The sequence below is a fragment of the Pseudorasbora parva genome, chromosome 1 (assembly GCF_024679245.1).
Source record: "Pseudorasbora parva isolate DD20220531a chromosome 1, ASM2467924v1, whole genome shotgun sequence".
Taxonomy (NCBI): domain Eukaryota; kingdom Metazoa; phylum Chordata; class Actinopteri; order Cypriniformes; family Gobionidae; genus Pseudorasbora; species Pseudorasbora parva.
In genome coordinates this window covers 57253307-57277220 of record NC_090172.1, presented here as the reverse complement: position 1 = coordinate 57277220, position 23914 = coordinate 57253307, and the positions used below count along the sequence as shown (strand labels likewise).

Sequence of the window (23914 nt, the reverse complement as noted above, 5' to 3'; positions counted from 1 at the left end):
CCAATTGCAGTCATTAGCTTTACTACACATTCTTTTAAACATTATTAATCACACATGCATGACTTACCACAAGCGCAGTTCTTTTGTTCTCGGTCATTTATTCCTGTCCATAAGCATAGGTCATTTTTGTATTATCACAGCTCGTTCTTCTTCTTTTTTTTGATCAGTCCTATACCTGCATCATATGACTCAGTGTCAGTGTGAACATTACCTTTAATGCATGCACTGGATAGCAGGGTAGCGCTACAATATAGTTTTGAAAAGAAACCGTTCTGCAGGCACACACTGCACATTATTTAGAATATTAATCTGGTAATAATGTGCCTGTATCAGAACAGTCATGAACTGTTAAGAGTGATTGTTAACAGGACAAAAATATCAATTCAAATAGTCATTTGTACTCGTGACAACTCTTTATTCAGCACCCTCCCATTAATACTCTCTGGATTCTGTACAAGTACAACTAAAAAATGTGATTGAATGGTTTCAACATCTATTTTAATTAATTAAGATCATTTAGATAATGTAATATTTGCCTGAGCCTGAATTCTTGCCATTTTATATTAAACTACATATTTTTCTGGCACCGTTAACTCCTCAAATGTTGAATTTTATTCCATGTGATGCTTGATCCAAACATTTATGAAATGTGTATCCACGGAATGAATTATGACGTGTTTCATTCGAAATCAAAACACAAATTATGCCAAGCATTCAGACTTCCTTTCGTCTCTAGGAAAAACAAAGCTCTCACGAGCAGCTGCTTCACAATCAAACACAGTTTGCACTGTTTGCATCATCAAATACTCCAAACCTAATTAAGGATGAAATGAGACGAGTTGAGACAACAAAAGATGAAGGAGAAAAAACGCGGTGATAAATGACTAAAGCTGGTTTTAATATTTAAAGAGGTTACAGAACCTCTAATTGCAATCAAAGGCTAATACTCAAGCGCTAGGCTTTGAACAATAAATGAAATCCATAACTTGACAACACTGACAAATGAAGTGCCATTGTAGTATTTTCCGAACGCTTTTGCAGTCAGACCACAGTAGCTCTCACCTCTTTTTGGTGACATTTGCTCTTGCCGCTCACTTCTCTCCAACACTCTGGACCTTCTCCAGCCTGCTTTCAATATCACATGGTGTAATAGATCCAGCAGACACTTTTGTGTGTTGTAGCTCCCCAGCCAATCTGATCTGTGTGGTGAAAGAATGCCAAGAATATGCGATATGCTCAATTGTACCAGTTCATCCCTCAATTAAGTGTTGTTGTACTTGACAAGCGTCCAAAAACATCAACCCTTTTAAACTGCATGCTCTGATACGGGCACACACAGCCATACACCTGGGAAACAGTCCTCCGGGGAAGTCATCAATCAGTTTTATAGGACTGCTCTGGGAGAGTTTCTTTTGTTTCCCCTTTCAATTCAGTTGTTCTTTTTTCACTCTCTCCCCTTGCCTCACCCTTACACACTTTTTCCATATGTGTCAGCTTTAGATCCTCTCCAGAGAGGGAGCGCCTCGATCCTGCGGGGGTTACCCAAAGTGGTGTTTCAATTGCGCACTGAACTTTGAATTGACGCCCGCGAGGGTACAAGTTCAAGATCACGGTGCGTAACCAAAATTGCCCTAGGTGATATTTTCTCAGCTGAAGAGTCAGAAAACCAGGGGAGTTTGTGCTTTACACTCTTAATGTGCTTAATGCATGGCACCCCGTGTGTGTGTGTGTGTGTGTGTCTTGTGCCTGTGAAGGAGTTGACGTCAGGGTGATACGTAAACCCTGCCGCGCGCACCGAACGCGCTGCCCCGCCTGAGAATATCTGTCCACTTGTCGTGCTCTTATTGATCAACCAGGACGCGGCTACACTGGCAACCCGCATTGACACGCACATGGTAGGTAAACTCACTTTTGCTCGTGCATGTGCACCTTTTCTATGGCTAAATTAAAACAGGCTTGTTCAGGACTGCTTGGGATTTAAATTTAGAATAACACACTGAGCTGTTGATGAGTCTTAACCGGGGATAGTGCTAAAGTAGCATACGCAAATTTGTTCTTTAAAATAAACGACACGATTTTTTTTCCCTTTTGATTTTTTTAAATGAAAATATACAAGCATGTATATTTTCATTTTAAAAATCCAACGAAAAAAAATAGGGACATAGCAAGTTTAATTTTCTTTAGGCAACATCAAGCAGGGTTTATTGTTATAATCTCAACCATTTAACCATTACAGCAATTAATCATTTAAACCTATTTTTATTTGTTTTTTATTAACAGAATTTGTATGCAGTTTAAAAAAAAATTCACCAAGGAATCCGTAGTCTTCCATATATTGTCAGTTGTTGTCCTGTAAAAAAAGAAATAAAGAAATAAAAAAGGTTAAAAATGTAACTAGATAAATAAACATAGTTCTGCATAATTCAAATGCATACTTCCTAATATTAAATAAAGCAAGCCATTTGCAAATAAATGAACACTTATTGTATTTCTATATTATTAGGCCTATTATTATTACTATTATTGGTAAATATTGCTTTTATAGATCTGCATTTTATAGGCTATATGCCCTATAATGTTCTTTCTTTTAAGCGCTAGTGCACGACTCAATATTTAGGCTCCTTTAACATAAAGCGATGTTAAACACAGGCCTGTGAAAGCAGTGATTCATTGCGATAGTCAGGGCTCAGGAACCTGTACCTGTCAGTTGCGGATGGGTTGGATGATCTGTGAATTGTACCTAATTGTTCTGCCGGAAGGCTACGCGTAATTTAAGGATAATGACACCATTCGTCTGCGCGCACACCGCAAATCTTGTCAAACAATCCTGAAACATTAGGGTAAGTTAAGGAATATATTCTTTCACATGCCCTTGCATGTTAAGGATAATTGTGTTTTCATTATAGCCGTAGTTTAATTATAAAATGTTTTCCAGAATCGCGCGCGCAGTTCAAGCAGCAAATCTGGCATTTTGTAAACACGAAAGTGCTCCTCAAATGAACTCTTATTTATATGTAGGCTAATGGTGTTTTATGTCTTGTTAGGGTGCATAATTATGGTGCATTTTTCCCCCAAGTCATCTAAATGGCAAAAGTGTCCCAATCACCGTGAATTCACCAAATGTAATGATGCAAACTAATCTAGAAAGTCAATTTTAAAATAATTTCCATCGGATTAATACGCATATATAATGTGACACAAACAGTTTCTTGCAATAGCATGCAACAACTGGGTAAAAAAAAGCAAAATAAATAAATAAATAAATAAATAAAATACAGAATAACAGCTTAAGGCCATGTAGGTGGCCAGCTGCGAAACCGTTATATTTGAGTAAAAATGCAATTTCCGTTCCCTGTTCTGCGGGCGCACTTCATGCCTCGTTATTCTGTGACATATGTCGGGTCAACTGATAAACACAAATGGTTGTAATTATAGCTCCATAAAACAGAATTTTTCATTAAATGATCATTATAGGGTTCGCCTTAGTTCACATCCCATGTGATTTAAATCACATTGCACAATTCAAACACAGATTACAGTGGAAATATAGATTTGGGAGGAAATCTCGATAGGCCCCGCGATGACCGGTTATCTTTTTTCCTTTTTTTTCAAGGATGATCTGAATATGGATAGAAAGAGTGCCAGCATACTTGACAGGATGATGCATTCTCTCGTGCATCTTCTAAACACATGGTGAACCTTTATTTTAAACGTTTAATTAAGGATAAATGGGGTGAAACCCCCTTTGCTAATTGTTCCACCCTAGGTTCATCATGGAATGTTATGCTTGGCATAAGTGGAGAGTGGGATCACGGACGGCGATTTCATGTGCATCTGTTTTTCAACATTGAGACGAAACCTGCAGGGATATTTCATGATTTCACTGCCAGGGCACATAGCGTGGGAGAGAGGGGGAGAGAGAGAGAGAAAAGAGAGAGAGAGAGAGAGAGAGAGAGAGAGAGAGAGAGAGAGAGAGAGAGAGAGAGAGAGAGAGAGAAAGTGTCTCTCTTTTTTCTCCTTCTTTCTCTCCCTGTGCCGCAGTCTAATGTAGCCATGCATGTGTTTTCCCATTCAAACATGTATCCTTGCTTGGACCTAGGCATATGTTAAAGCTGACATGAGTGCACTGTGAATATTCTTATGTAGACTTCAAAGCACAGGTTACATATGGCTTGGCTGTTTGAATAAGACTTCACACGATGTGCGTATCTCAAAGTCATAATTATTGAACAGTGTCGCAGCTGTCTGTATGTTCAACTGTACTGAATATGCAAACTAAAAAATTTTGAACACTAATTTTCCCTCTCCTTCAATGTTTCGGGGTGTTTTTCCCTGTAACCTGCTTTGGTTGTGTGTCAGGTTCCCGGAGTATAGAGCTATACTTATGCTGAAGGATGTTAGTGTTTGACATTCATCACTGAAAACTGAAAGCTGATCTAATATCAATTCAAGAGCAATGTTTCCATACTTTGTACATCTTTAATTTTGTGTAAGAGGGTCATTTGAAATTAACCGGAAGCTTGCAGAGGTGTTACTGGCAGCTGCTATTGCTAAACAGGTGTGTGTGTGTGTGTGTGTTTGTTTTTCTATCCTGGTGGAGACTTCAGCCTGAATGCACATATCACTGGGACTCATGTCACTGTGGGGACCTAAATTGAAGTCCCCATGCGGATACAATCTTAAAAATCATACAGAAATTGCATTACGTTTTGTGTGATGGGTAGGTTTAGTGTAAGGGAATAGAATATAGTTTGTACAGTATAAAAACCATTATGTCTATGGAGAGTCCCCACAGAGATAGCTAACCAGACTGTGTGTGTGTGGCACGAGAGAGCACGAGCAAGTTTGTATCTCCCTCGAACAACTCCATCAGGTATTTGGAAGAGCCAGAGAATGCGCATTGTGTTCTCGCTGCTGCTATTCTTCTGAGGAAAGCGAACGGACAGACAGTGATTGATTAATTAATGATGGACAGGGACGTAGCAGTAATAAATCAGACAATTCTGAATCAGACCATTTCAAGAACATGGATCCCACGCGTATAGGCCCATCTCGGGGATCGCTTGTCAAGGATTCAGTACAACCTTGGCTGGCTGTCGTCCATGAGGAGGAACGTTCAAATGTGTTAAGCAGGCCAAATCTCTCTCATCTGTCCGACATCATACCCAAGGGTTACGTTTTAGGAATTTAAGAGCAGCACTGTGTGCGCGGGAACTGACAGGTATCCAGCTCTCCTAAGAATAGACCCGAGTCCTGCCAAATGTCTGCAAAATCATATTTCAGAGAGAAAAAGAGGGAGACTTTCTATCACATTCTAAATCATTGGCTTTTATTGCATATATGATGATTTTATTTATCTGGCTAAAAACCTATTCTTGTTTTTGTCACACAGTTTTTATTTATGTATTTGTCATAAAATGTATTATTCTAGCTATATGACAACTTAAAGGCACAATATGTAAGATTTTTGTATTAAAATATACAAAGCCCACTAGAACAACGTTATATATTTTGTTGACTTGTGTACTTACATTATCCAAAAAATTCTTCAAAGAATGTTTAAATCCAGAGAGATAAGTATTTTTAATCAGGATCACTGACATACCTAAATTACCCTCAGTGTTTAATTTTGTTGAAACCATGGAAACCCCAAAGTTGCTTTAATATATTATGTGTTTTATCAGGCTGGTGAGTAACTGTTTGGAGACTAATCATTGTTATATATCTCAACTCAGTCTTATTGTTTAGATGTCGTTTTCTTATTTACCGCGAGTACCATGTTTTATCATGCCTAATATCGATCTATCTCACTGCAGTGCGAACGAGTGTCTTATAGCAGCCGAGTGAACGCACAGAGTAGCATTATAACATAATTTTCAACACACTCAAATAGTGTATCTAATACGATAAACAGCGCTGTGTTCTCCCACATACACATGAGCGGAAGAAGCGCAAGCAGAATAAAAGCTCTGCGAAATCAAGGCATCATCAAACTACGGCTTTGTTTTTAATAAGCGCCCTCAAGCGACGAAAAAAGACATATTGTGGATTTAATTTAATCTCTGTTCAACTTAAAGGAGTAGTTCACTTCAAAATGAAAATTGCCTGATATTTACTAGTGATTGTGCAATCACGTTGTAAAAGTCATGCTATACGGAGGCGAAAATAACACCCCAGTGTTTACAAAGCGCATGCAAATACTAATACAAATGCCCTTTAGCACAAAAACAATGTCGGACGATTTTGAAGTTGAAAATGTAGTGTTTTTTTGTAAAAGTCGTTATTGCAATACAGGCGTAATTGTAAATGTAGCAAAACAGCGCAATATAAGCATTTTGGGTTAAAAAGTATATTCATTTAAAAATAAATAAATAATTACCAATCATTTTGCTAGATGAGACCCTATTCCTCGGCTGGGATCGTGCAGAGCCTCTAAAGCCATTCGACACGCTTTGAAAACTGCATTGATTTGGTCCTTCAACATTTTGGATGCCATAGAAGTCTATGATGGGGAGAAAAATCCTGGAATGTGTTCCTCAAAAAACAAACGTCATTTCTTTTCAACTGAAGAAAGATGAACATCTTGGATGAGATGGGGGGATATCAGATAATTTTCATTTTGAAGTGAACTAATCCTTTAAAGAACTTGAGAAGAATAAAGACGTATCAAAGTCAACTAGCTAGATTAGCATTATTTTATTTTATTATTATTTATTTTATATAATATAAAATAGTAAAATACTTTCTCCTATCCCACCTCACGACGCAGACACAACCAAGTGCGCCATTCGCACTTTCTCAAAAATTATAAACCGTATGAAAATCACTCTATTTGTGTTGACTGACTCCTGCATTGGAGGTGGGGTTATATGTTTAATCGATGTCGGACTTAAACACGATTTATTTCTGCACTTACATTCGGTTGCACAGAAATGACACACAACAGCTAGAGGCGCACAGGGGTAAAAGGCGTATTTGACTTTATTCTTTTTTAAACCACTAGATGGTGCACGTGTAGATTTGCCGGATCTTTGCAGTGATCTTGGTCAGCGGCACAAAGTTAATTCTGTGCTAATATTTCATGTTTTTCATGTTGTAGATTTATGTATCAAATGATAATTGATAACAATTTCTAAATTTTGTCACAAAGGCCTTGTTAATGTTTTTCAGTTTTGTTCAGTCAAGGTAATTAATGCTACTTTTTTTTAAGTAAGGGAAGAATATGTAAATGTATGGTATTTGGGGTCAGTCACCTCTGCTGTTGGGCCAAAAGCCACAATATTTAACATGATGATGAACAGCTGGCTGACTTTTCCATTTGTTGACGTGACATGATTAGATTCAGATGGTAAATATCATATATTAATTTGGGTGTCCACCTTAGAGATAATGAAACAATCATATTAAAAAAAACAAACATTATATGGATAATTTTATATAAAAGTATAAAATATTTATTTGTTACTACTGTAAATCTATGTTAAATTGTTATGGGATCTCATTCAAAGGCCCACATTCACCACCTCATATTTAAACGATTATAAATCTTACGATTATAGATCTTTACCCTACAAATTCAGCTCAACCAAATTAATTCATGCAGGCCTATTCCTAAAACGAATGGATTAAGCAAATGTCTACTCATTTAAATCTACTAATTTTAGTGGAAAAGCGTTCAATAAATGTAAGCATCAGTTCATTTGAAATGTAAATAGGCAAACTTGTTTATTTTATATTTTTATTTTAAATAGGCCCACTGACTTTCAAGTCATATTTCGACCCAAACATGGTTAAAATGTCCAGTAAATTCAGTGTAGCCAATAAGTCTAACTCCTTTTTTTTACAGTCCCATTATTTTCATGCTTGTGAGCAATTTTTATATTAGCTTGATGAAATATATTTTTGGCAAACTATTATAGGCTAAACATATCTGTTCGTATCGCCATCCCCCAGTCTAAGGCTATCAGTCAAGGCCTCGTCTTGTTGGCGCGAGCACAAACAAAGCTGATCCGATCATTTCTGTCTGACTTTGTGATAACTTATGAAGAAGAAGTGCCCCCGATCGTTTTCAAAGCTAACTTCTGGTGAACAGGACAGGACACTTAGCAGCTCTCACCCTATACGCTGGGTGTGAATTTATGGTAAGAGCGAGGCAAATTGTGGAAACTGTATCCAGGTGCTGGATACCAAAGTCTAGAGCTGAACAAGCCTGAATTTGTCCTCTAGAAAGGGGCTTACAAGCTCAATAAACACATCGGTTAAGCTTCAGTTCATCAGATTCAAGTAGCTATGTGTAATAATGAGCTATGTTTAATTAGCTAGTGGGGCAATGAAGTCAGGGACAAACGCAAATCATGCTAAGAGAATATCAAAACCCTCCCTGCCCGTCCGAGTCCAGACAGCCGTGAATATCTCCACACCCTCATCACTTTCCCAACTTACAGTCTTACGCATCGCCCTCAGATACTTTGCCGCCTCTCCGAAACCGGAGATTCAATTAATCAGGCGATCAATTAATGCGGAAGGGGTTTTCACAGTGTTCTCAGTTTTCCCCCGGGGCACGACAAAACATGTGTGGAATGAGCTGCACACCGGACCTTGGGAATGCGGGGAAGAGCGCTGGACCGTCCCGCAGCTGGCCGCTCCTCACCCTGCGTCAGATTTTTCAGAGCAAACATGCTTAAAGTGCATGAAAAAAAGCATAATTATTTAAAATATGTATTAGAAATCCAAAGAACAATAGATAAGCCAGTGTGTGGTTTTACCTCTCGGTGCGCTTTCTTTGACCTTTGTCCCTCAGGGGGCCTCATATTTCAGCCTATGAGCTAATTGAGCCAGTGACGCCTCTCGTGAATCTCTCAGTGCTCCCCTCTCCAACCGGGACGTTTATGCATCCCTGCTGACTTCGCTGTCAATGTCAAACGCTTGTTAGGACATCATCAATCATCAGCACTTAGGCATATTTTCAGAACTTTGAGAGCAGGTGATGCACTAAAGTGTCCATAAGATGCACTTCTAACAGTTAACAACTGATCATACACTCTTAGGAGAAAAGGTTCTATATAGAACCTTAAATTACCTTAAAAGGTTCTTTAGGCGCCACGTATTTGGAACCCATAAAAGGTTCTATAGAACCCTTTTTAAAGGGATAGTTCACTTTAAAATGAAAATTCTGTCATCCTTTACGCGTCCTCAAGTTGTTTTAAACCTGTATAAATTTCTTTCTTCAGCTGAACACAAGGGAAGATATTTTAAAGAATGTCAGTAACCAAACAGTTAACTGGAGCCATTGACTTTCAATAGTAGGAAAAAAAATACTATTGGAAGTCAAAGGCTCCAGTTAACTGTTTGGTTACTGACATTCTTCAAAATATCTTCCCTTGTGTTCAGCTGAAGAAAGAAATGTATACAGGTTTGAAACAACTTGAGGACGCGTAAAGGATGACAGAATTTTCATTTTAAAGTGAACTATCCCTGTAAGGATTCAATCAAAAGAACCCTTTAGGGTTCTATGTAACCAAGACAAAGGTTCTATATGGAACCTTTTAGGGGTTCATTCATTCATTCATTATCATTTGTTTTGTCCTTTCCGGATTAAATATTTCATATTATTGACAAACATTTCACTGCATTATTCAGTGTATTCAAAGGTATTTATGAATGCATGTGAATGATCACAAAATTCAAGATATGGGGGTTAGAAAATAATGTATATATCTATATGTATATATATCTCATTTTATGTAGTTAATATCACATGAAGAGTGCCATTTCAGTTTTTCTTCTCCAAAAATCAGCATGATTAAAATGTGATTTTAAAGGGTTAGTTCAACCAAAAATTTAATTTAAGTCATTAACGACTCGCCCTAATGTCGTTCCACACCCGTAAGACCTCCGTTCATCTTCAGAACACAGTTTAAGATATTTTATATTTAGTCCGAGAGCGTATGCAAGTGTATGCACACTATACTGTCCATGTCCGGAACGGGAATAAAAACATCATCAGAGTAGTCCATATGGGACATCAGTTAGTTCATGAGAATCTCTTGAAGCATCGAAAATACATTTTGGTCCAAAAATAACAAAAACTACGACTTTATTCAGCATTGTCTTCTCTTCGGGTTTGTTTTCAATCCTCACATAAAGATTCAAACGGTCATGAATCAGCATATCGATTCATGATTCGGATCAATACACTGATTCATAACTGTTTGAACTCTCGGACTAAATATAAAATATCTTAAACTGTGTTCTGAAGATGAACGGAGGTCTTACGGGTGAGGAACGACATTAGGGAGAGTCATTAATGACATACATTTTATTTTTGGGTGAACTAACCCTTTAAGTTACTACAACAGTTTAATAAACAATAATTAACTTACAACTAAAATGTTGCAGAATAACGTAATACATGAACGAGCAATAGCCTAAAGAACCTTTGTGACAAAAAGGGTTCTTCCCTTACGAAAGGAAAATATATTTACCAATATATTACTTGAAATTTATTTTAATATATTGTAAATATATGGAATAATATATTGATAGTATTATAAAATATCATGTAATATATTGCAAAATATACAAATGATTGCTGCTTTCAATATATTGCAATATATTAATATAACATTTCATATATGTGAATATATTGCCTAATGTATTGCATTATATTTTCCACTATACTGCAATATAATTTTGTTTCGTAATGGATTTCTTGTCATTATAGAACCTTTTTAGCATAAAAAGATTCTTTGGAGTTGAGTAAAGAACCCTATGGTTCTTTATAGAACCCCAATGAACCCCTTTTTTCGAAGAGTGTACGAGGCACGGACCGAACACTAAGGGTTTTACAGTGCGTTTCATTGAAAGCGAAGGGTGTTAGCTCTCAAATGCAGCCCATCTGCCGGCCTGTTTCTAAACCCACAAGTTGTCAGGGCTCTACATCACTCTGTCTGAGGATAAGTGAGCGCATTGTTTCTCATGTCTGCAGGCGAGATTTCTGGTGTAGATTCTCATCAGATAAATAAACAGACTCCATCATCGGGCCAAGAAGACAGAGATTCATTACCGAGCGCCTGCAGACAGGCGGGCACAAGCTTACGCCGTCCTGCCAAAGGAAGTGGCTCAAGTCGAACATGCATTTCTCACATTCATTCTATAAATCTGCCACTCTATTTTATCTTCTAATCTTAGCACAGATCCCCTCATTTCTCTGTCCTTCTCACTTTCTCTTCTTTTCTCCCCATAATCTTTCTCATTGTCCCACACATAGAGCGAGGAAGGATTTCTTTAGCCATATATCCTGAAGTGAATAACTATCTGGAATTTATAGTCAGGGCTCAGGGGTGCCGATCAAATGTTGAGTCCTGGAATAGATGGGACTTTTAGACCCTAAAGTGACGTATTAACACTCGAACGCATAAAGGGGGTCAAACTGACCCAATTAAGTGTGATTTATGGCAATGCAAGTTTTCAATAAAATCTATGCATTCCTCATATATCTTGTATGTGATTACTACCACAGATCTTTTTAAAGGGGACCATAAAGACACATGCATTTCCTAATACATTTTAGGACCATGGCGTTTTATTTTGTCAAAATAATATTTTATTATATATACATATATATATACATATATATATATATATATATATATATATATATATATATATATATATATATATATATATATACACTGTAAAAAAATTAAGTAACCTGGTTGCCTTAAAATTTGGAGTTTATTGAAATTAAAAATTTGAGTTGATACAATGAAGGAAATTTGTTTAATAAATAGAAACTCAAAATATCATTGTATCTGAACCACATAAAAAATTTGATAAATCATGAAAATAGCACTATTTGGCATGTTTCACTGCATCATCAGAAATAAAACACACACAAGTACCCAAAATACTTACAAAATCTTTTAATAATATTTTAATAAAGGTTGTCGAATCTCAAAAAATTGTCATTGTATTGACTCAAAATTTTTATTTCAGTGAACTCAACATTTTAAGGCAACCAGGTAACTTTTTTTCTAAATAATTTTTTACAGTGTATATATATATATATATATATATATATATATATATAGTCAGAATATCAATACACTATCTCTTCCAATATAAATATTTTATATTGTAAAATTTTATATTTTTTCCCCTAGACCACAAAACCAGTCATAAAGAGTATTTTTTATTATTATTGAGATTTATACATCAACTGAAAGCTGAATAAATAATCTTTCCATTGCTTCAATTGATTCCATGATGTGAGGTTTGTTAGGACAGGACAATAATTGGATGAGATTTGAAAATCAGAGGGTGCAAAAAAAAAATCTAAATATTGAGAAAATTGCCTTTAAAGTTGTCCAAATGAAGTCCTTACACTGTAAAAAATTGTGGTTGTTTTTTGTTGGTTTAACTTAAAAAAGTAAGTAACCTGGTTGCCTTAAAATTTTGAGTTTATTGAAATTAAAATTTTGAGTTGACACAATGAAGGAAATTAGTTTAATAAATAGAAACTCAAAACATTTTTTGTATCTGAACCACATAAAAAAATTAACAAATCATGAAAATAGCACTATTTGGCATGTTTCACTGTGTAATCAGAAATAAAACACACACAATTATCCAATATGCTTACAAAATCTTTTAATAATATTTTAATAAAGGTTGTCGAATCTCAACATTTTTTCATTGTATTAACTCAAAATTTCAATTTCAATGAACTCAAAATTTTAAGGCAACCAGGTAACTTTTTTTCTAAATAATTTTTTACAGTGTAGCAATGCAATGGAAAATTACAAAATATCTTCATGGAACATGATCTTGACTTATGACTAGTTTTGAGATTCAGGGTCACATTTATATTTAATCCTAAATCATGACAAATCTACATTTCAATGTATTTAAGTGTCAATGCACCACAGGATTTTGCCCTCATTTATTATCATTTTCCAAAAAACATTTTCATAAATGCACTACTCAGCCCTTGTTTGGACACACATGTATTAAAGGTTCTCTCTATCTAAGGGTACGTTTATACAACAACAATGCACTTAAAAATTTAAAAGGTTTTCCTTTCTTTCTTTTTTTTTTAACTTTCACGTATAGATGACAATGTTGTAAAAATGTCTAAAAACGCTGTGTTATGCATGCCTGGCCAGTAGTTGGTGATGCCAAAATTAGAATTAACTGGCAATGTTAGAATTTGAAGAATGTTAATAATGTGTCTCCGCTGGTCGCAGTACTGGTGCAGTAAATCAACACTTTACTGGAGAAGCATTAGTAAACTCACTATCTTGAGCAGCAAAACCACAGTCCTGTAGTCTGCCATTGTTGTATAGATTCTCACAAATGCCTATACACTGAATTTGTAATACGCATGCGCATGACGAAAAAGCTAATGGTGTCGTGTCAACGGCCCCTAAAAGACCACAACCTGTAGGTCAGTCCAAACTTTTGCATAACGTTGGCTAAAAAGGAAGTGGTGTAAAATTTGTCCACGCTGCAAATGTTTTTGTGAGATGTGCTGGCCCTTTCTGCAAGAATGATGGCCAAATAATCTGCAAAAGATGCCAGTTAGTTAGAAAACCATGTTAGTTATAGTTATTAGTTATACTGAATTACATTTTTACTCTATATGTACATTCTTAAGTGATTTCATTACACTAAAAATAAAGATTAAAAAAAAACAGGATGTCTTTCTCTTTATATATAATCAAAGATTCCAGTGTGGTTCTTTGGTCATGTGTTCAACAGGCTAAAAAGTACAAAAGCTGCTGCTTTGTTGACGATTTGTATACCTGAATGACGAAAATAGACTATATAGACAAATATTTCCTTGCACACAGGCGCAGAACGCACATGCTAGTTGACAGTCGCCTTTAGTCCTGTTGGTGTGTTCAAGCGCAGCTTGACGAGTATGGGATCAGATTCCCGCCAAATGTATTGCGGTCACGCATAAAAAAATAATAAGCGTGAATCAAAATGTAAAAAACACATGTAAAAATATAACGCACAAAACTGAAAAATCAATGCAAAGTTAACCAGAATAACAAAACGTGGTCACAAAAATAAAAAATAATAATAAGCTTGAGTCAAACATTTAAACAAGGGTAAAATTATAATGCTCAAAACTGAATCATGAATTCAAATAGAGAGCGCGTTATACTCGAGCTCAAGTCAACAGCAGCTGGCTGAACTGAGGCGTGAGTCGCTTGAGCCCCTTTCACACTACGATTTCTGCAAATACAAGGATAATGCGACCCGGCATTTGTTCCCGGGCCGCTAGATTTGGTCCATTCTCACTGCCAGCGAAATACCGTAATATGTGCGCTTTCACACACAACCCGTAACGGTCCCGGGTTGAGTTGACACGTGACATCCTGATGTGACGTATAACGGCGAGCGATCTCAGCTTCAGCGCGGATAGTAAGGAGCTCCGTGGTCTCGACTTGTGTCCAGTTTGCGCACATTTCTGCTTGTTTAATTTTAGTTTCTTTTGTATACGAACACTCTCTGTGTTTAAAACACAGACTAGCTCTTCTGGCACTGCAGGGTTGCATTATTGAAAAAAAAAGCTCGATAACTACGTACACGTTGCGGCATTAGTTTCGGCTTTTGTTCACACAGCGCTCGTCCCGGGGTCGAATCCCGCAATGTTACTAGGTCCCCGACCCGGGTTCAATTCGGTAATCAATTCCGGGACGTGCCTGCTTTCACACAGAAGGCGACCCGGCAATGTTCTGGGAATATTGCGGGTCCGACGTGCAGTGTGAAAGGGGCTTTTGTGACATCAACTTCCCTCTTCGTTTGATTGGCTAGAGGATGATCTGTCAATCTAGAACTAGTGGACCAATGGTGATGCTAAGACCCGCCCCTGATTTACATGAAACTCGAACTGCAACATTTGGAAAAGCAAGCGCAGAATGTGGAAACAAGAGCAAAGGAGAAAAGTGCACAGGCATACCATTTTTTTAAATTAAAAGCAGAAAACATGACTTTGTGTGCGATTCAGATAATTCTGAATTCATGATTCTGTTTTGAGTATTATAATTTTAAACTTGTTAAAAATGTTTGACTCACGCTTATTATTTTTATTTCTGTGACTGCGTTGTTTGTGATTCTGGTTAACTTTGCATTGATTTTTCAGTTTTGTGCGTTATATTTTCACATATTTAAAAAACAAAATTGATTCACCCTTATTTTTATTGACCGCAATACATTTGGCAGGAATTTGATCCCATAGATGAGAGGCTACAACATTATCAGTTCTACAACAGCTTTAATCAAGTCAGCTTTCATCGCCGCTAGTTATCTGATGTTGGCTTGGTGTGTCCCGGGCTTTAGTCCTTTCTATAAAGTGATCTTCCTATCTCCACTCTTAATTCCCCATCTGGATTGGGCAGTTTTAGAGAGTGTAAAGCCATAAATATGATAAACGAGAAAGGCGTTGGAGCAGCTTCTCCACATGCTCTATGTCTTGCATTCTCTCTGCGTTTACACTCACATGCCCTAGAGTAGAAAATGTCAAGATGAATATATATTGAAAAGCATTGAGGTAAGCTGCATTGACCTAGACCAGATAAAGAGAGGCCTCCTGCTGACAAACGGGTCTCTGATTGGATGGATTGTGTGTAAAATGGTCGACTAGAATGAGTGCCGTGAGCTGGGATGTTTTTAATAGTGAAAATCCATATCGCTTCACTCAAATATCAAGTAAATCCATCAGTATCCTGAACCTCTTATGAATGTTTTAATCTTTCTTTTCTCCTTTCCTACTGTTACAGGCTTGACGACATCATGTCCAGATATCACTCCCCTCCTTTCCAGACACTCTCCTTCCTCCCTCTTTTCCTCTTCACCCTCTTCCCTCTCTCCCATCTTTCTCCTCTACTTTCTCAGTCTCCTCTCAGCTGGATCTCTCCTCATGACCCCTGCTACCAACTGGACGGGCGTCCACGCCACTGCCTATCTGAATTCATCAACACGGCCTACGGGATGCCAGTGACGATGGAGGACCTCCAGCAAGGACCCAAAACCAACATCAGCACTCTAACAGATCTTCACAACCCCCATAATCTGACGTGCTGGACGGCTGCCGAAAGCTCGGCTGCTGGGGATTGGACTTTGACAGTTCCCCTGGGCAGACGCTTTGAAGTCACTTACATTAGTCTTCAGTTTTGTCAACAGGTGGAGTCGATGGAGTCCTTCTCCATCTCCATCTTGAAGTCAATGGACTTTGGCAGGAGCTGGCGTCCTCTACAGTTTTACTCAAGCGACTGCATGGGTGCATTCAGCCGTCCTGCACAGTCTATCGCTTTGACAAAGCACCAGGAGACGGAGCCGCTGTGTTCAGATCCCAGACCACTGCAGAAGCATCGTGGAAATGTCATGCTGGCCTTCTCGACTTTAGATGGACGTCCTTCCTCGCCGGATTTTGACTATAGTCCAGGGCTCCAAGACTGGGTTACTGCAACAGACATAAAGATAGTGTTTCATCAATCACTGGACAAAATGAAAAAAAGAGAGGAGAAATTGAATGAAGTGGGAGGCGCGTTTAGATGGAGAGAACGAGGAGACAAAGTTCTGAGGTTTGGCGAGAAAAACTCTGGCGTTAAGACATCTGAAATTTGGGGAAATAGTCGTGAAAAACAGACTTCAACACAGAGAGTTAGGAATAAAAGCACAGTGCAGCAAAGCGGCCACAATGTTACCCAAAAGGAGATGGGATCTCAAGGTAGAGTGGGAAGGGGCCGTAAGAGGGACGGTTACAAGCCCTGCCAGAATGGCACATGTGATTGGTCCCTAAATATCCCGCAGCCGGGCTCCAAAGGGCGAGAGTTGAGGAGAAGGAGAAACAATGGAGGGAGGGGGAAGTCCCGTTCTAAATCGAGAAAAAGCGCCTCGCAACACCTCGTCCCATCATCTCTTTACGCCCCAGCCAAACCCCCTCTCGCCCTTTCTGACCTACAGGTCGGGGGCAGGTGCAAGTGCAACGGCCACGCCTCTCGCTGTCGCCGTGATAACCAGGGGCGCGCCGTGTGTCAATGTGAGCATCACACATCTGGGCCGGACTGTGACGTATGTGAGACATTTTTTTATGATCGCCCATGGCAACGGGCCACACCCAGCCAACCACACCCGTGCGTCCGTGAGTTTGAGCCTGTGTGTGTCTGATGGTCTGTCTGTGCTTAACTGTCCATTTTTTAAATAGTATTTAGAATAATTCACTGTTTAATAATTAATGGCATATTTTCCACACAATATCACATAAAGCGTGTACAAATCTACATTGTAAACCACTGTAAAACAAAAATATTAGTATTGTTTGTTGATTTGACCAAATTCTTAAAGGGTTAGTTCACCCAAAAATGAAAATGATTTCATTAATTGCTCACCCTCATGTCGTTTGGACACCCATAACACCTTCGTTCATCTTCGGATCACAAATGAAGATATTTTTGTTGAAAGCTGAGAAAGGCTTCAGAAAGGCCTCCATTGGCATTCAGTACATTCCCACTGACCTTCTCACAAGACCCATAAAGGCACTAAAGACGTCGTTACAAAGTCCATGACGAAAATAGTTATTGTGCGCACAAAAATCTAAATAATGACTTTATCCACCAAGTTATTGACGTGAACTCGACACATGCCCAAGAATATGACGCAGCTCAATACATGACCCGGAAGAGGAGGAGCGCCGCTATTGCGTGAGTTCACGTCAGAGACCTGCACGAAAGACAATAACTTGGTGGATAAAGTCATTATTTTGATTTTTTTTTGCACACATAAACTATTCTCGTCGCTTCGTAAAATTATTGTACAGCCACTGTAGTGAGATGGACTTTGTAACGACTTGTGAGTGGGTCAGTGGGAATGCACTGAATGCCAATGGAGGCCTTTCTGAAGCCTTTCTCAGCTTTCAACAAAAATATCTTCATTTGTGTTCCGAAGATGAACGAAGGTGTTACAGGTGTCCAATGACACGAGGGTGAGTACTTAATGAAATAAATTTCATTTTTGGGTGAACTAAACCTTTAAATTAATTTACATGATAAGCAAAACTTCATACAATTTATTTTACTTTGGATGATTGGATTGATGATGTTTTACAATCCTGGTGGGTAATCAGATCAAACTCCCTCGGATTTGATTCCAGTCGCAATGCATGCTGGCTAATCATAATAAGGCTGTGTCCGAAATCCATAATTCACTACTATATAGTAGACTTTATATAACATATAATATACTTTTTTCTTTACTAGATGAATCAGTGTTTTTGAACGAATCTCTTGAATGAATAATTCAATTAATTTTTTTTATTTTTAATAGTCACTTGTCGTCACCTACTGGTATTACAATGTAATCGATACAATAGCTACAAGGGAGACCAGGTATAGTTGTAACACAGGGAGAGTTGTAACACTACCAATTCCATGAATCACGGATAAGATAGGAGTCATTTGACAGTTTCAGTTTCCTCTGGCTTCCTTTACGATCCCACAAGGAGGTTTTCCAGTCTGTGTTGCTGAAGCTACAGCAGCAATTCTAATTCTGAGGTTAAAAAAGACAATATTTTGTATAGTACTCCACCATTGTAAATAATGTTGTAAGAGTTATATCAGGTCAAATTGTAGTTTCTCTAGTAAAGAATTGTGTTAATCCTGCTAATTTCAAAGCACCATGCTAATACCGCTAGCTAAACAATGTGCGACAGTGGCGGCTTAGGTTAACATTTTAATAACTCTACCGAATGCCTATGTTTATGTTAATTTACTCTCTCTCACACACATATACACACACATATACACACACACACACACACACACACACACACACACACACACACACACACACACACACACACACACACACACACAAAACACACAATATGCACATACACTCCTCATATATACATTTTATTGTTGCAGCCATTCATTAAAAAAAACTGTTGTGGCATACCACTAGGAGTACCCTAAGTTTTTGAGGATTTTGTCTACCTGTTTCATCTTACCCCCAGGGCCGGCCCGTGGCATAGGCAAAATAGGCAAATGCTAGGGGGCGCCACTCGTCCATAGGGGCGCCAAAATGAGTGTTTTATTACTGCTACTTTTTTATTAATATTAATTTGAAATATTATCAAACAAACCTTAAACAAATCCCCAGACTCTTCCCAGACCACCGCATAAATCTCCTCCTGCCCAGCGAGTGCTTTAGTGTGTCCGATATTGAACGCGCGATCAGTTTAACATTGGGGAATTTGTTCGCGTCGCCTCTCGCGCTTTCGTTTTTAATGTGCTTGTTCACGCGCCAGACAGTGAAAGTTGCCTAATTATTTATGACGGATGGCCAATGTGTCAAAAAGACCGAAGCCTTCTGATACAGGAAAGATAAGGAATAAGGGGATAAAGACAGAGGTAAAGTGATGAAATAAATGAACAGTTTATCTAAATGCTTTATCTAAATATGAATGTTTGCTTATTAATTCCAGTTATTTTTACCTTAAACATTATGTAAGCAGCTGTTCTGGGTGATCAGAATCTGTAATAAATAATTGAAATTGTTTATAAACATATATAATTTTTTTAATTGACTAATGTTTTTACTCAGTTGTGCAATTGTAAGGGGATATATGGCGTTTTTAAAAAATATTATTTTCTGAAATTAGTAATGATATTTATAAACAGGTTTATGTAAAATAGCTAAAAAATAAAATAAAATGCACACTAAATATAAACATTTCTTAAAAAGTTGAATTCATGGTGAAAAAAATGAGCATGCATAGTTTAGTGGAGGATATATACATACACACATTTTTGTATGTGTGTGTTTGTGTGTGTGTGTGTGTGTGTGTGTGTGTGTGTGTGTGTGTGTGTCCTTGTTTATATTATATTGTGGGGACCAGATGTCCCAATAAGGATAGTAAAACCTGAGATTACCTACATTGTGGGAAACAGCCAGCGGTCCCCACTTTTCAAAAGGCTTTTAAATCATACAGGATGAGTTTTTTTGAGAAAGTAAAAATGCAGAATGTTTCCGGTGATGGGTAGTTTTAGGGGCTGTGTGTGTGTGTGTGTGTGTGTGTGTGTGTGTGTGTGTGTGTGTGTGTGTGTGTGTGTGCATTTATTTATTTTTTTAAATATAAAAACACAACCAACATATAAGAATCTTGATACAAGGGGCACCAAGTAAAATCTTGCCTAGGGCAGCAAATTGGTCTGGGCCAGCCCTGCTTACCCCAGTATGTGTTACAACATACAGTAGGGGGGTAGGTTGTAACAAAGGACCAATTAGTATTTGTCATATCTCACAAAGTCTGTGATGTAGTTGATTTTTTTTAATTGTTGTCATTTGTAGTAGAAAAATACAAAATGGTACTTTGCCTAAAAGTTTCAGACGTGTAGCTAAAAAAAAAGGGGGTAGTTAGCTGGTTGTAAAGTGTTACAACCATACCCGGTCTCCCCTACTTTCAAAAGGCCTCCATAGACATATGTTTACATCCAATTACAAATTTTATCCTAGTACTTCTGGGATAATATGAATATTTTTAACACAGAAATAACACTGAAATAAACTTTGTGGCTGACTGTTTGTGAAGCTGTTTTATACCAGTAAGTACTGTATGATAACTGCTCTCTCTGGCTCAGTGGCAGTGCAAATACAGACTTTAATGTTCCAGGTGTGATTTTGTAGTGAAGTCTCTCCTCTATTGACATCTATTCAAAAAACGGCCTGTCTCCTTCCCCGCGTACCGCAGCGTTAGCGGGCGTTACCTTTTTTTCGGCTAAGGTTGCTAGCTTGCCTTCAAGTGGATTTGGTAGTACGTCCGAATGACATTCATACTACTTATGCTATTTTCTACTACTGGGCTGTTGAATGCTTTAATCTGATTGGTTGACGAACGTTCTAAGGTGTGCATTTGTTTTCAGGGAAATGCATGGCTAAAGTAGTTCCAGGCAGGTCTTGACTGCATTACATGTCCATATACAGTGAGGAAAATAAGTATTTGAACATCTTGAGAAAATCAATGTTAATATTTGGTACAGTAGCCTTTGTTTGCAATTACAGAGGCCAAACGTTTCCTGTAGTTTTTCACAAGGTTTGCACACACTGCAGGAGGGATTTTGGCCCACTCCTCCACACAGATTTTCTCTAGATCAGTCACACAGAAACACAGAGTTTGAGCTCCCTCCAAAGATTCTCTATTAGGTTTAGGTCTGGAGACTGGCTATGCCACGCCAGAACCTTGATATGCTTCTTAAAGAGCCACTCCTTGGTTATCCTGGCTGTGTGCTTCGGGTCATTGTCATGTTGGAAGACCCAGCCTAGACCCATCTTCAATGCTCTAACTGAGGGAAGTTCCCCAAAATCTCGCAATACACGGCCCCGGTCATCCTCTCCTTAATACAGTGCAGTCGCTCTGGGGGTGTTTTCTGCACATGGGACAAAGCAGGATGCTACCACATCCATGCTTCACAGTAGGGATGGTGTTCTTGGGATGGTACTCTTCATTCTTCTTCCTCCAAACACGTTTAGTGGAATTATGACCAAAAAGTTCTATTTTGGTCTACTCTGACCACATGACTTTCTCCCATGACTCCTCTGGATCATCCAAATGGTCATTGGCAAACTAAAGACGGGCCTGGACATGTGCTGATTTAAGCAGGGGAACCAACAGTGGACCTTTTTTCACCAAGCTGCTTGGCAATTTCCCCGTATCCCTTTCCAGCCTTGTGAAGGTGTACAATTTTGTCTCTAGTGTCTTTGGACAGCTCTTTGGTCTTGGCCATGTTAGTAGTTGGATTCTTACTGATGTATGGGGTGGACAGGTGTCTTTATGCAGCCAACGACCTCAAACAGGTGCATCTAATTTAGGATAATAAATGGAGTGGAGAAAGAACCAAAACCCACAGCGACACTGACGCAAATAAATATAGTAAACAATAGCATAAAAACAACAAATTATTTCCATGTTTTTGCCACAAAATTATGTTTGATTATGTAGGGAAAGCACATACTCTCTATCGCTCAAACGCACACATATACAAGTACGGACACGGATACACACTCACACAGAAACGTGTTTGTCAGTGCTGCTCTAATGATTTGAATCAGTAAAATAGTTTAACAACTTAAAAAGTTGCATGAATTTCTCACTAGTAAGGGTAATAACAGGGCTGTTCTTGAAGCAGATAAACGTACAATTTTGCTATTAGTAGAGACGCACACATTTGCCGAATGCTGTTTAGAGATGCACATTCTGAGGTAATTCACACATGCTTAATCTCTCTCTATTAGACTGCTATCAGTGGTTCAAGCCTCGACATTTGGGAATTAGCAACGGAGGCGTGGGATAAGATGTGTAAGAAATTAGTCCTAAACAGAAGAGTGTTTCAAGGGAAAAAAACTGACAAAAGTCTTGAAATACATAACCTGGCGTGATAACCATAGTATAAGCGGAATAACTGACTCGATACACTGAATTATTCAAAAAACAACACGCCTAAGTTCGTCAATTATTCCTTACATAGATCATAATTTTTTAGTGCTTGAAAAGTAAGTACTTATTCAAAATAAGTACCTACTCAAGATAGTATGTGGTTTCGGATGCAGCCTATGACTTGGTGTCAGAGAATCTTTAATACGAGTAAATTTTATCTTACTGCACTGGGATAAGAAAAAATCTGCAAGTGCAGCAAGAAAAAAAGAAAGATACAATCTTAATGCGTATATATTTATATTTTATGCAGTTTTGTTTCTCAAATAAAGTAAGCATTTAGGAAGCTACTGTAAGGATTTAGTTTTTCCTGCCATCATTCAGTCCTCTAGCTGCCCTCATCTTTGTCTGTTTCTTTCTCTTCCAGCATGTGAATGTAACGGTCACTCTACTAAGTGTAGGTTCAGTATGGCCGTGTATCAGCAGTCTGGTCGAGTCAGTGGAGGAATTTGTTTGAAGTGCCGGCACCACACAATGGGACGCCACTGCCAGTTCTGCCAGAATGGATACACGCGTGACCATGGCAAACCACTCAGTCACCGCAAGGCCTGCCAACGTCAGTAAAAATTGATCTGTCTGTGTATGTTTTCTGTGGAAATCATGTTTAAGCTGCCATGTCAGTGAGTGAATATATTCTTACTGTTCCACAAGTGGAAAAAAAACATGTTTTTGTGTAGCTTTGCCACCTGTGGGGTCTGAGGTGTGTGAAAGCAGCATAGTTTGTGTCTATGTTATGGCTACACTATGAGTGATGGAATGTCCACTGACACTTGCCCTTTGACTGCTCTCATGTCTATGGCACGCTCACGGAGCATTTTAGTCAATGTCCCAATATAACATCAGTTTACACTGCATGCTTGTGCATACATATCATACATCAATGTTTACTTGTGATTTAGTGTGCAAATGTATACACAATCTAAATTATGTCTTGGAAATACCATAAAACCTCTGCTAACAGCTAAATATTTGAATTAAGTGATAGAATTATCTTTAAAAATTTGGGTAGTGAAAGATTTAGAACTTGTTAATGTTAAAACAGACCTGATTTTTTAAGCGTATATAAATGTTTGTAGGACGGCTGGAGCTTTGTTTGGATGAAAAGGGGTTGAGCAGAAGCAGAGAAGCAGATCTTTCCTCTCGATGGTCTCCAGCCATCACACATATGTTTTATGGGGAAAATGTTGCTCGGGGGTCAATGAGACTTGAGTAACAACTGAAGACAGGAACCACAGCTGCCTTGTTCTGTGTAGCATTACTCGTCATTTCCCTTCATATGTCTAGTCTTACACTAATACCCTTAGTCTTATGATAATTCTCTTCTGAAGCATGTTTTTTTTCCCCCCAGCACTGCTCTAGTCGTCTTCTTGCTACATCACTCCTTGTGTGTCCTTTTAAAGGGATAGTTCATCC

General features: G+C 38.2%; 1 protein-coding gene across 2 annotated transcripts in view; it reads left to right on the top strand.

Annotated features, from left to right (window-relative positions):
* The first annotated feature begins 1592 nt into the window (after positions 1 to 1592).
* Positions 1593 to 23914, top strand: part of ntn5 (netrin 5) — a 33461-nt gene continuing 11139 nt past the window's right edge. The window contains exons 1-3 of one of the 2 annotated variants that reach the window (XM_067446204.1): positions 1593 to 1612; positions 15792 to 17155; positions 22869 to 23057. In XM_067446204.1, the coding sequence (XP_067302305.1) occupies positions 15805 to 17155; positions 22869 to 23057 (1540 nt within the window). In that variant the 5' untranslated portion in view covers positions 1593 to 1612; positions 15792 to 15804. Of the gene's footprint in view, positions 1613 to 1838; positions 1896 to 15791; positions 17156 to 22868; positions 23058 to 23914 lie in introns of those variants that run through there. The other variant, XM_067446195.1, reaches the window with a different exon arrangement.